Genomic DNA, 12,898 nt, shown 5'->3' with positions numbered 1-12,898 from the left:
AGTGAGTGGTAGGTGCTAGTGTCTTTATTTCGGGTGTTGGTTTGGTTGGGTAGACAAAGCTTGGGATAGGACTGGCTCTTTCAGTCACCAAAAGTTTTCTGGAGGTGGATGCGGTGGCTTTGAACGTTTTGCAAAGGGTGAATAAGACCAGGCTGCAGGAATTGACGGACAAGCTGGGGTTGGAGCTGCCTCCTTCAGTGAGGAAAGGAGAGATAATTACAGCAGCAGCTCAGCATTTAAACTTGCTGGAGAAACCGTCAGAATCTGAGGAGATGGCAGGAATTCAATTGCAAATGAAGCAGCTTGGGTTAGAGGCGAGAGATAAGGGTAGGGCAGCAGAAATGGAGCAGTTTGAGTTACGGTTAAATGCAGAAGAGAAAGAAAATGAGAGAGCTTTTGAACTTCAGAAACTGACACTTAAAAAGGAAAAGTCAGCTTAAAAGGATGGAGATGAAGGCCGAAAGTAAGTCTAGTGAGGAAGAGAGTGAGGGTGAGCAAACATGGTGGGTGAAAGGCTGATGAGAAACTGTTTGAGTATGTTCAAGTATTGCCTAAATTTGATGAGAAGGATGTGGAAGCCTTTTTCATCTCATTTGAAAAAGTGGCTAAATGGAAGCAGTGGCCAGTAGCAATGTGAGTTTTGTTGATCCAAATGAAACTTGTAGGTAGGGCGAGTGAGATGTTAGCATCACTATCAGAGGAGGTATCTGGGGAGTATGAGGAGGTGAGAAAAGCCATCTTAAGTGCATATGAGCTTGTGCTAGAAGCCGACAGACAACATTTCAGGAATCTAAGGAGGGACTCAGGTCAAACCTTCATTGAGTTTGAAAGGATCACACAAGAGTAATTTTGATAGATGGATAAGAGTTTTAAAAATCGAGCAAACCTATGATGCCCTTACAGAGGTAATTATTTTGGAGGAATTCAAAAATTCACTGCCTGAAGTAGTGCAAACTCATGTGGAAGAGCAGAGAGTTAAAACAGCAAGGTTAGCAGCTGAAGTGGCTGATGATTTTGAGCTGGTCCATATCACGTGTCTTGGCTTCCAGAATCAATGTTCAGTCCATGAGGGATAGAAACTGGGGCAAAGAGAAATCCTCACGTGGAAAGGGAAAGGTAGATCTCAGTGAAGATCATAGGGAGAACTTACCACAGGGTTAAAAAAAAACCCTTGAGGGGGACAAGGAAGTTAAAAAGCTCTGGTGTTTTCATTGTGATAAAGTGGACTAGGAAAAAGCCACATGTAGGAAGGCCAGACAAGACTGGGAATTTTGTTGGACTAGTAACAAAAAGCACAAGGGAAGTCATACAACTGCCTCAGAGTGTACATGATGATCAGAGGATGATTAAGGAGGAAGTACCAGATCTGCTTAAAAAGTATACATGCAAGAGTAAAGTTTATTAACATAGACCAGGAGTAGTAGGTAAGGAGGTTACAATATTAAGGGACACAGGACCCTCTCAGTCTGTAATGTTGAAGGATGAGGAGATATGTACTCTTGAGGGACTGTTGCCAGAAAAGGTACGAGTAATGGGAATTCATGGTGAGACAAAAAGTACTTAATGATGTAATGTGAGGCCAGAGAGTCCAGAGAAGAGTCAACCATTTGTGGTAGGAGCACTGGACACACTCTCAGCTCCAGGAATCCAAACTTTCCTTGTAAATGATATCACTGATTCACCGATAGGTGTGCTGCCTACTGTAGTTGAAAAGCCAGTGGAGATACAGGCAACTGAAGAAATGAAAGATCTTTATTCAGGAATTTGCCCTGATTGTGTGATTATAAGATCATAGAGGCACAAGCTAAAGCAGGAGAGATCAAAAGGCACAGATAAGGAAGCTGGTATAGCTTTATAAGACCATAAGACATAGGAGTGGAAGTAAGGCCATTCGGCCCATCGAGTCCACTCCGCCATTCAATCATGGCTGATGGGCATTTCAACTCTACTTACCAGCATTCTCCCCATAGCCCTTAATTCCTCGTGACATCAAGAATCTATCAATCTCTGCCTTGAAGACATTTAGCGTCCCGCCTCCACTACACTCTGCGGCAATGAATTCCACAGGCCCACCACTCTCTGGCTGAAGAAATCACAGCATACAATGAAAAAGGAAGCAGATAAGAAATCACAAATTCACAATTTTGCAATTGGGGGTAATATATTGATGTTACTTGCAGTAACAGGTGAGCCTTTAAAAGCAAGGTTTAGTGGACCTTATCAAATTAAGAAGAAATTGAGTGAGGTGAACTACTTGATAAGGACTCCAGACAGGGAGAAATCTCAGCGTGTCATGTGAATATGTTCAAAAGGTATTTTGACAGGGAAGGAAAGCAAGAGGAGAAGGTGTTATTGATTACAGCACAGAAGGAAGAACCAAATTCAGAGGATTCTGAGCTGGACATTCCTCAGATCAAATTGGACAATGAGGAAGTTGTCAAAAATTGGAATAAGTTATTGAGTTACCTTCCACAAGAAAATCAAAATGACCTGAAAGAGATATTACTACCACATGGGAAGATATGCGGAAATAAACTGGGAAGTGCTAACCTAATTGTGCATGATGTAGAGATAGGAGATGCTGTTCCGATTAAGCAACATCCTTATAGGAATAACCCTTCAGTGTTGACACAGGTTCAGAAAGAGATAGAGCGCATGCTCCAAGATGGCATAATTGAAGTGAGTTACAGTGACTGGTGCAAAAGCCAGATGGAACCAACAGTTATGCGTGAAATATTGCAAAATCAAAGCCGTTACAAAGACTGATACATATCCAATTCCACTGTGTCCAAAAAGTGGGACAAGCAACTTACATTTCCAAGTTGGACTTGCTCAGAGGCTACTGGCAAGTACCTCTGTCAGAGAAAGCAAAAGCAATTTTGGCTTTCGTAACACCAAATAGACTAATCAGTTCAAAGTTATGCCATTTGGTATGAAAAACGCTCCAGCCACATTTCAGAGACTGACTAATAAGGTCATTGCCGAGTTACCCAAAAGTGTTGTGTACGTTGATGACCTGGTGATTTTTAGTCCCTCGTGGAAGGAACATTCACAGCATTTATCGGACTTACTTGATCAACTTTGGAAGGCAGGGTTTGGGTAAACCTAGCTAAAAGTGAATTTGCCAAATCACCTTCCTGGGCCATGTCAATGGACAGGGACAAATGGCCCCATGGGATGTGAAAACAAAAGGAGTTGGGGAGTTTCCCACACCATTGGTGAACAAAGCAGTCCTTCGGTTCCAGGGAATGAGTGGATTTTACTGAAAGTTTGTGCCGAACTTTAGCAGTGTGTCTACTTTACTCACTGAATTGTTTAAAGAGGGCAAGAGGTTTCAGTGTACAGCAGACTGTCAAAGGTTTTTTAACAGTCATTTAACACTGCAGCACAACGAACTTCGGAAAACAGAGGAGAACCACCTATACAACGTATTCAAGAAGAACGGATACTCAAAAAATACAGTGCACAGATTCCTCAAGAACAAACCACGACAAGCAGACCAAACACAGCCAGAAACCCTAACCATCTTACCATACATCAAAGAAATTTCAGAAATGACAGCCAGACTACTGAGACCCCTCGGAATCCTAATAGCACACAAACCCACAACACTCTCAAACAAAAACTAACAAACTTAAAAGACCCTGTACAACCCATGGACAAAACTAATGTCGTCTACAAAATTCCATGCAAGGACTGCCACAAACACTACGTAGGACAAACAGGAAGAAAGTTAGCCACCAGGATACACGAACACCAGCTAGCCACAAAAAGACACCACTCTCGCTCCCTCATAGCCCTACACATGGATGAAAAAAAACACTATTTCAACTGGGATAACACATCTATCCTGGGACAGGCTAAGCAAAGACATGCCAGAGAATTCCTAGAGGCCTGGCACTCCAACCACAACGCCATAAACAAACACATCGATCTAGATGCCATCTATCAACCCCTCAGAAAACGAACAGGAAGTGACATCACCACAAACCCCAGGAACCCCATCCAAGACAAACATATAAATAGAAAGCAGGGGACAACAACTTCGCTTCACTTGGAGGTCGCCACTGATGGTGTTACCTAGCCAGGCAATGAAACGTCTGGATATCAAACCTACAGCTCAGCGAGCAAACCTACAACCTTAAAGTCATTTAAAAATTGCCCAGTATTAGCCACACCGGATTACACAAAGCCTTTCAAGGTGGATATCGATGCCAGCCATGTGGGTGTTGTTGCGGTGGTCCTACAGGAGGATGGCGAGTGAATAGAAAGACCCATCGGGTATTTTTCCAGAAAGGTGAACGCTCATCAAAAGAAATATTCAATGGGTGGAGAAAGAGACTTTGAGCTTGGTGTTGGCATTACAATATTTCAGTGTTTATATTACCAGCAATGCATCTGAGACAATTGTTTACACTGGTTGTAACCCACTGACGTTTGTGGAAAAGTTTCAGCACAAAATTGCCAGACGGTTTAGATGGAGCTTGTTGTTACAGCCCTTCAATGTGAAAATTGAGCTTGTAGCAGGTAGCAAGATCATGATTGCCAATGCGTTATCGAGACTTGAATGAGATACGGAGGCATGTGTGTCACGACCTGAATTTGCATGTGGTTGTGCATGTTTGTATGTGTATAGTTAGTGAGGTGTATATGTGTGTTTTAGACTACCAACCAGTTTGTTTTTGAAAGGTTTTAAAAATGAAGCCATCTCTTGATATTGATGGTTCATTTTTTTTAAGGGGGGATCTGTCACAAAGCTGGTCCTTTTTTTCTAAAAGCTGTTCCTTTTCTCAAGGATACTGTGTCCTCGGTTTTTTTTGCAGAGGGGTTGTAAATGGGTTGGGCTCCGATTAGACTAATTTGGCGCAGAGATATAAAGGATTGTGAGAGGCCTTTTGTTTATATGTAAACGGATGAGACTTCAGGCCAAAGTGGTCATGTTTTGGAAGTGACCTGTATAACGGAAGGGAAGTGGTCAGCTCTGTAGCTGAGCAGTTCAGTCCAGACCTGGTTGGAAGTTCAACAGTAAGCTGTGTGGAAACAGGCTCTCTCTCTCTTTCTGCTCATCTACTTCAACTGCAAGCATCTGTTCCTTTTTTTTAGTTTCTTTTTAAAGGGGTTTGCTTATTGGGACTGTTGTGAATATACAGAACAGCGTAATTAAGTCTAGTTATTCTGTTCTTTGTGTTTCATTGTGTAATCTTGTGAATAAATGTTTGTTTTAAAACCTGGTAATCAACCTCGCTAGCTTAGTCCAGGTAATTTTCACTGTACACTTACTAAAACAAATTGCAAAGTTATGGTCTGGGGCTGCCTTCTCAAGAATGTTCTGAGTGGTCTGGCCTCGTCCATAACAATTTTCATACAATATCTCGTAAAGAATAGCTGACGCCTGCAGCTACCTTGATCATATTTCAGCAAACCCCATTTCTCGTAAAGTCTCCATATGTATCTTTTTGTTGTTACATCTTCATCCCATCTCATCTAGAGATGCCATCTTCCATACACGTCCTTTGATTGGATTCCTCCCACCATAATTGATAGGACCCTTAGCCATGTCCATCCTATTACACCGCTGCCCCTCCCTCCCAGAATCACGATACGGTTTCCTTCTATCCTTCCTTCTACTGTACCAGTGTCCACATTCACAATCCATCCTGCTATCTCTGCCACCTTCAGCATGGCATCCTGACCAAACACACCCCTACTTCGTTCAGCATTCCAAAGGGACAACTCTGTCCATGGTTACCCTGACCTATGTGCCAATCACTGCATCAACATCTTAAGTTTGTGCATGACACTTAAATGAGCGGTATGGCGAACAGTGAGAAAGGTTCTCAGAAATTGCAGCAGGACCTGGTTTTTTTTTGTAAATAGACTCTATTTTGAGTATGCTCAGTGTGTTGTAGGGCAAATTCTTCCTCTCGGCAGGTCTAAGGTGATTGTAAAGGATCTTGGTTAGCAGCATTCTTAAATGGTGCACCTGGAATATCAGACGGATTCATTCACCAGTCAAAAGAAAAAAGGTATGTTGAGCCTTAGAAAAGAGAGGGTGGATGATGCTCTGTTGCAGGAGACTCAGTTTAATGACAAGGAACACTTGAAGTTACAGCAGGGCGGGTTTGATTGGGTGTTTCTCTTGTCTTTTAGTACTAGGAGCAGGGGAGTGGCAATACTCATCTGGAAGGGTCGCACATTTAAATTAATAGATTCTGTTAAAGATGAGCATGGTCGGATTGTTATTCTAAAGGCCATTACACATTGCGAGGAATATGGGATTTTGAATGTTTACCGATCTCCGGGTAAAAAATGAGGTCTGCAGATGCTGGAGATCACAGCTGCAAATGTGTTGCTGGTCAAAGCACAGCAGGTTAGGCAGCATCTCAGGAATAGAGAATTCGACGTTTCGAGCATAAGCCCTTGATCTCCGGCCCACTCTCTTAAATTTCTGACTGATGCATTATCTAATCTGATGGCCTTGACGTCGCAGCATATTATTATGGGGGAATTGCTTTAATTGCCTTATGGATCCTATGCTGGATTGAATGCCCAAAGATCGCCCAAAGGTTTCTTCACATTCTAAGCAGTTGAATGGTTTATGTGGGGAACTGGGGTTGGCAAATATTTGGAGACGTTTACACCCTACCGGCAGAGATTTTATGTTTTTTCCCAATCCTCACAAATGCCACACAAGGATTGATTATTTCCTAACTCCCGCAGCTTTTTTGGATTTGGTGGTATCCTATTCAATTGGGAATATTGGCATCTCTGATCATGCAGCGGTGTATTTAATGGTTAAGGTTAAGGGTGATGCAATGGGCTCATGATACTGGAAAATGGATCCCTTCATCCTCAAGAACAGCAAGTTTGTCGAATATTTCTCTAGGGAATGTGAAGCCTTTGTGGTCACCAACTCAGGTACAGCTAGTATTCTGTCCATTCTTTGAGAGAGTGCTAAGGCCTATGCTCGAGGGATAATTATCTCATACTCTGCCAGCCAGAAGCAACAGAAGGGAAAGCAGTAGCGTCTGCTTGAGGCATGACTGCACGCAGCTGAGGTGGCATATTGCAGTAGACTGTCAGTGACTAAGCTGCTGCAGATCACAGCTCTCCAATCCACCTTAAACCCCATGTTAATGCATCCAGCAAGGAAGGAACTTTCCTTTGTGAAACAGAGGCTATTTGCGCATGGTAATAGGCCGGGTTAATACTTGGCATATTTGGTCAGGAAGAAGAATGCCTTCCAGTCTGTTGCTTCTATGAGGGAAGAGAACTCTTACTTACGATACTAAAAAAGATCAATGAGGTGTTTCGAAGGTTTTACTCTGAACTTTTCCAGTCTGAATGCTGTGAGGACTGATAGGATAAGATGGAATTTTTTTTAGGAATTTGGATCTTCCTGGTGTGTCTGTTGAACAGGCGCCTCTCCTTAGTGCTCCGTTAACGGACACTGGAGACAGTGAGGCAACTTCATATTGGGAAGGTGCCCGGCCCTGATGGCTTGCCCAGTGAGTTTTATAAAGAATTTTTAAACATACTGCCAGGGCTGTTGCTGGACATGTATAACTATTCATATAGTCAGGATTACCTCCCACCATCCTTGAGAGAAGCTAATCTCTCTCTTATCCTCAAGAAAGGGAAGGCCCCAGAAAACTGTGCTTATTACAGACCCATCTCGCTTTTAAAAGCTGATTTTAAAATTTTATCAAAGACTCTGGCATTGAGCTTGGAAGGTATGTTGCTTTCTGTTGTTAAGGAGGATCAAATGAGCTTTATTAACAGTTGCAGATCTTCTAATAATGTTAGGAGACTGCTTAAGATGATTGAAATGTGCCAGCAATGTTCAGTTCAAGAGTTGGTGGTTTCCTTGGACATGGAAAAGGCACTTGAGTGGGTGGAATGGTCGTATCTTTTTTATACCCTGGAGCGGTTTGACCTGGGTGAAGTGTTTACTCGATGGGTAAGGGTCCTTTGCAGTGATCCTTTGGTGGCGGTTCTCACTAATGGAAGAAGGTCTGATAATTTGAACACGGGGGGGGGGAGCAGTCGGCAAGGTTACCCTCTCTCACCTTTGCTCTTCACATTGGTGACTGAGCCGCTGGCAGAGGCCATTCGTGGGGACCCTAATATTTCTGCCCCAAAGGTCGGGTCCAAGGTGCGTAAGATCACATTATATGCAGACGATGTTCTCATTTTTCTTTCGAACCTGGCAGCTTTAGTGTCCTGTTTGATTCATGTGGCTTTTTCTCAGGTTACAAGATCAATTTTTCAAAATTGGAGGCTATGCCTGTGTGGGGTCTTAGGGGAATACCGGATGTTGAAGGTGGGTTCCCCTTTCAGTGGGCACAGGGAGGCTTTCTTTTTGTGGGCCTCTCTGTTACCCCTAGTTTTGATCAGTTATTCAAGGTGAATTTTGTTCATTTGTTTGACAAGATTAAACAAGACCTTCAAAGATGGCGGGGCCCTCCAATAAAATGCTAAGTCGAGTTGCTCTTATTAAAATGAATGTTCTTCCTCGCTCATTATACCCTCTGCAGATGCTTCCCTTGCTTTTTCCTAGACAAATGTTTCAGAGATTAAATGGTTGGTTTAGTTCTTTTATTTGGCGTCATAAGCAGCCTCTATCATGCTTATGAAATTGCATGTGCCCCAGGGGTTGGGAGGAGCGGATCTCCCGGATGTCAGAAGCTATCAACCAAGCTCCCTATTATCCTTTGTGAGTGATTAGGCCTGTGAGGACTCGGCATCGACATGGTTGGACATTGAGGCCTCCCAGGCAAAGTGTCCTCTTATTAACCTGTTGTTTGTGGACAAAATGAGGATAGTTGTGGATCATTGCTGCAATCCAATAGTTATTAACACTGTGGAGTGTTAAAATGTGGAGGGCAATGAGACAGATGAAGGGTAATATGTCTAAAACATCTTTCCGTACTCCCATAGGTAGTATGCCAGGTTTCCAACCAGGGTCAGTGGATTTTGCGTTTAAGTCCTGGGCGGATAGGGGAGTCTCTTGTTTGTGTGACCTGTTTGAAGGTGAAACGTTAATGTCATTTGATCAAATAACTCGTAAGTATGGATTATCGAGCAGGGACCTCTTCTGCTTCTGACTGAGTGTTACAGATCTGATATGGACAAGAGGGTGCTTCAGGCTAAAAGCACACTTTCAGTGAGTACTTGCTATCATCTGTTGGGGGGAAGTTCCTCAGGTGACATTAGGGGAGGTCTGGGAGAGAGAGTTAGGGGTGAAGATCACTTTGGAAACTTGGGAGGACATTTTTGAGAGTGCGAGGAAGATTTCAATATGTAATAGGACCCATGCTATGCAGTTAAAGATTCATCAGAGGACTCATCTGGCCCTAGATTGTCTTGCAAAATTTCAGCAGAGTGCATTTTCAATGTGCCCCAAATGTAAAATAAATACAGGTCCCCTCACTCATTGTCTGTGGTCCTACCACGGGCTTCGTACATACTGGAACATTGCCGCAGGAGGAATAGAGAGGGTCTTGGGACCGAAGTCAAAGTGGATCCGATTTCTCTTCTGGATTTGCCAATTTTATCTCCCGTACATGTACATGGGAGAAAGCGTTCTAGCATCCTCACTTTTTATGTGAGGAAGAACATTCCGATGTGCTGGGTGTCAGGGAACCCCTCGGGGAGGGGAGGCATAAGTTAATTATGGAACATATTCCTTTAGACTTTCTTACAAACATGGTGCATCAGGAAACGGACAATGTTTAGAAGACATGGCAGCCCTTTTTGAATTATTTGGAAGCAGATCTGCCCGCCATTTTAATTAGGGGTTAGTTTGGTTGAATAAGCCTAATGTCCTGAGAGAAGAATTTCGAGCAAACGTGTGTTTAATAATTGATGCTCTCAAAGGTTGAGAGCTGAGGTCTTGTTACGCTGAGTGTAAGTATTTACTTATTGATGTGTAATCCGTGTAGTTGTGAGTTATTTGTCCAGTAGTAGATTTATTGTCATAATCTTATATTCTCATGATTAGATTAGATTCCCAATAGTATGGAAACAGGCCCTAGGGCCCAACAAGTCCACACCAATCCTCGGAAGAGTAACCCACCCAGACTCATTCCTGGCATTTAGCCCTGACTAACGCACCTAACCCTTGGCCAATTTACCCGACCTGCACATCTTTGGAATGTGGGAGGAAACTGGAGCACCCAGAGGAAACCCATGTAGACATGTGGAGAATGTGCAAACTCCACACAGACAGTTACCTGAGGTGGGAATCGAACCTGGATCCCTGGCACTGTGAGGCAGCGGTGGTAACCACTGAGCCACCATGCCACCCCTTTAGGGCATTAATGAACCAGGTGGGTTTTTCTGACAAGTGACAGTGACTTCCTGGTTATCATTAGATTCATAATTCCAAATACTTATTGAATTCAAATTTCACCATCTACCATGGCAGGATTTATAACTTTAAATTTTTTTAAAAATGATGTTATTAAATGTTGGAGCAGACTCAAGGGACTGATTGGCCTATTCCTAATTTGTGCATTCTCGTGTTGAGATCCATATTGAAACTATTTGTAATTGGCTAGGGGACAGGATTGAACATGAAAATACTGTGGGCTGAACAACTCTACTATATGGCAATTGTGATAGTTATACGAATGGACAAACAAGGAAAAGAATCCATTGACCCTCAGAACCTGCTCCACCATTCAATAAGGTCATACCTGATCTGATTTCAACTTCAGTCCTAAATCCTACACATCCCTGATAATCTTTCATCCTGTTGGTGATGAAGAATCTATCTACTTCCACCTTAAAAATATTTAAAGATTCTGCAAATTGAGGAAAGAAATTCCAAAATATTTCAACCATCTGAGAGAAAAGAAAGTTTCCTCATCTCAGTTTTAAATGGACACCCTGTTATTTTTAAACTCTGACCCCAAGTTTGAGACTCTCCCATAGGAGGAAACATCCTTTCAACATCCACCTGGTCAAGCCCCTCAGGATTTATGTGTTTCAAGTAAATCACCTCTGACTCTTCTGAACTCCAGAAGCCTAGCCTTTCCTCATAAGGCAATCTGCTCATTCTAGGTATTAGCCTAATGAATATTCTCCAAACTGCTTGAAAATACATTGACATCCTTTTGGAAATATGGTAACCAGCACAAAATTTCAGATGTGCTCTCACCAGTGAGAAGCATAACCTCCCTACTCTTGTATTCAATTCCCCTCACAATAAACCATAACATTCTATTAGCTTTCCTGATTACTTGTTGTACCTGCATACTAACCATCCATGATTAAGTCACTAAGAAATCCTATTTGTCTGTATCTCAGAGCTCTACAAGCCTTCACTATTTAGATAAAACAAGTCATTTTTAATATTTCTGTCAAAAAGCGGTCAACTTTATCCTTTCCCACATTGTACCTCATTTGCGGGACTTACTCCCACTCACATAATTAATTCACTCATCAATCCGCCAGGCCAACTTTGCATTATTCAACAACTAACGTTTGAACTTCACAAGAGACTTGAAATGGCAAGGGCCACTTACACATCACGGAATCCTTTCAACTTGGGTAGAAGTGCTCCTCATCAGCGCCTTGCATTTCTTCAGTGGTTCTGGCTGGCTGTGCGACATCATCAGTATATCAATACATGACCTCCAGCCTCTGACGGAATGGAAACCTGGACAGATCTCATTGAGTGCTCATGTGGCCCTCGAAGACCCAAGCACAAGGCCCTCCTGTATCTCGGAGCACCCCCTTTTTAAAAAGTACAGCTGACAGCTTACAGTATCAAATCAGTTGTTTTTGAATAACACTCATATTTGCCTTTACCATCAGGTGAGGCTGTGAAAACACCAGGTGTAGTTATAGTTTAAATCTAAGCAGCTGATGTCAGAGCATTCTATCTCTATGGTAATGAAAGAGGTGAGACATTCCAATAAAGCATCAAGGCTGAATGTTGTACAGGCAAAACCTGCAGCTCAGAACATTTAGAAAGCCTGGGTGTCTTAATCTCCCGCTTGCTAATAAAGACAAGAGAATTTCATGCCGTTTTTATTTCCACAGGCTTCATTGAACTTTTTCCACGTATGCTGGTGAAATCTCTCAGGTAAAAGTCGGTTGGATGCAGTTTAAAATTAAACAGGGTGGGACGTTAGAAGGTTCGTATGTACAGTGAGTGACAGGGCGATGATTATGATGTCGATTAATACTTATCAGAATTATGATGTCACAAATCAACGTGTGCATGTGATCAGTTTACCATAAGATACGGGAGCAGAAGTGGACCATTCAGCCCATCGGGTCTGTTCCGCCATTCAATATCCACCACTGCCTGTAAGGCAGAAACCCTCATACCATTTAAGAAGTGTTTAGATGTACACTTATGGTGCCAAGGTATATAAGACCATGTGCCAAATGCTGGAAAATGGAAATAAAATAATTAGGTGGTTGTTTTTGACAGGTGCGGATTTGATGGGCAGAAGGGCCTTTTTCTGGTCTGCAGACTTCCATGATTCTATAAATCAATGAGACTGTAAATAACCTGATAATCATAACTCTTCTTTTCACTGCCTTTTGTTTTATTTTCCCTGACATTTGATGTCACTTGGAGCTTGGAATCACAGTGCAGGCAGACTGTCCCAAAACTGGCAATTATGGAGCCAAGAATATATTGGATTTCAATTATTTCCAAATTTTCATCAGGTAATGATTGAAATCAATCAGGGTGCCATTTGTACTGGAAAGGGTGGCCTCAATTGCTGCGGCTTTTGCACATTGATGGATGGAGATCTCTCCTACATGGCTTCCCACATCAAGTCCAATTGTTTCAGGCACTGTCCATGCCTCTCAATGTCTTAGACACACACACAAGTTACAAGGAACCAGCCTTGACATAACTTATACTCCACAA

The 12,898-nt window shown here is 42.5% G+C and overlaps 1 protein-coding gene across 1 annotated transcript in view; it reads right to left on the bottom strand.

Annotated features, from left to right (window-relative positions):
- gyg2 (glycogenin 2) overlaps positions 1-11,597 on the bottom strand; it is a 142,303-nt gene extending 130,706 nt beyond the window's left edge. The window contains exon 1 of the mRNA XM_060826876.1: positions 11,532-11,597. Within this exon, the coding sequence (XP_060682859.1) occupies positions 11,532-11,535 (4 nt within the window). The 5' untranslated portion in view covers positions 11,536-11,597. The remainder of the gene's footprint in view (positions 1-11,531) is intronic.
- Between the last annotated feature and the right edge of the window lie 1,301 nt (positions 11,598-12,898).

The sequence above is a fragment of the Hemiscyllium ocellatum genome, chromosome 6 (assembly GCF_020745735.1).
Source record: "Hemiscyllium ocellatum isolate sHemOce1 chromosome 6, sHemOce1.pat.X.cur, whole genome shotgun sequence".
Classification (NCBI taxonomy): domain Eukaryota; kingdom Metazoa; phylum Chordata; class Chondrichthyes; order Orectolobiformes; family Hemiscylliidae; genus Hemiscyllium; species Hemiscyllium ocellatum.
Note: the sequence above shows the minus strand (reverse complement) of the source record. Positions and strands in the feature narration are given on the sequence as shown.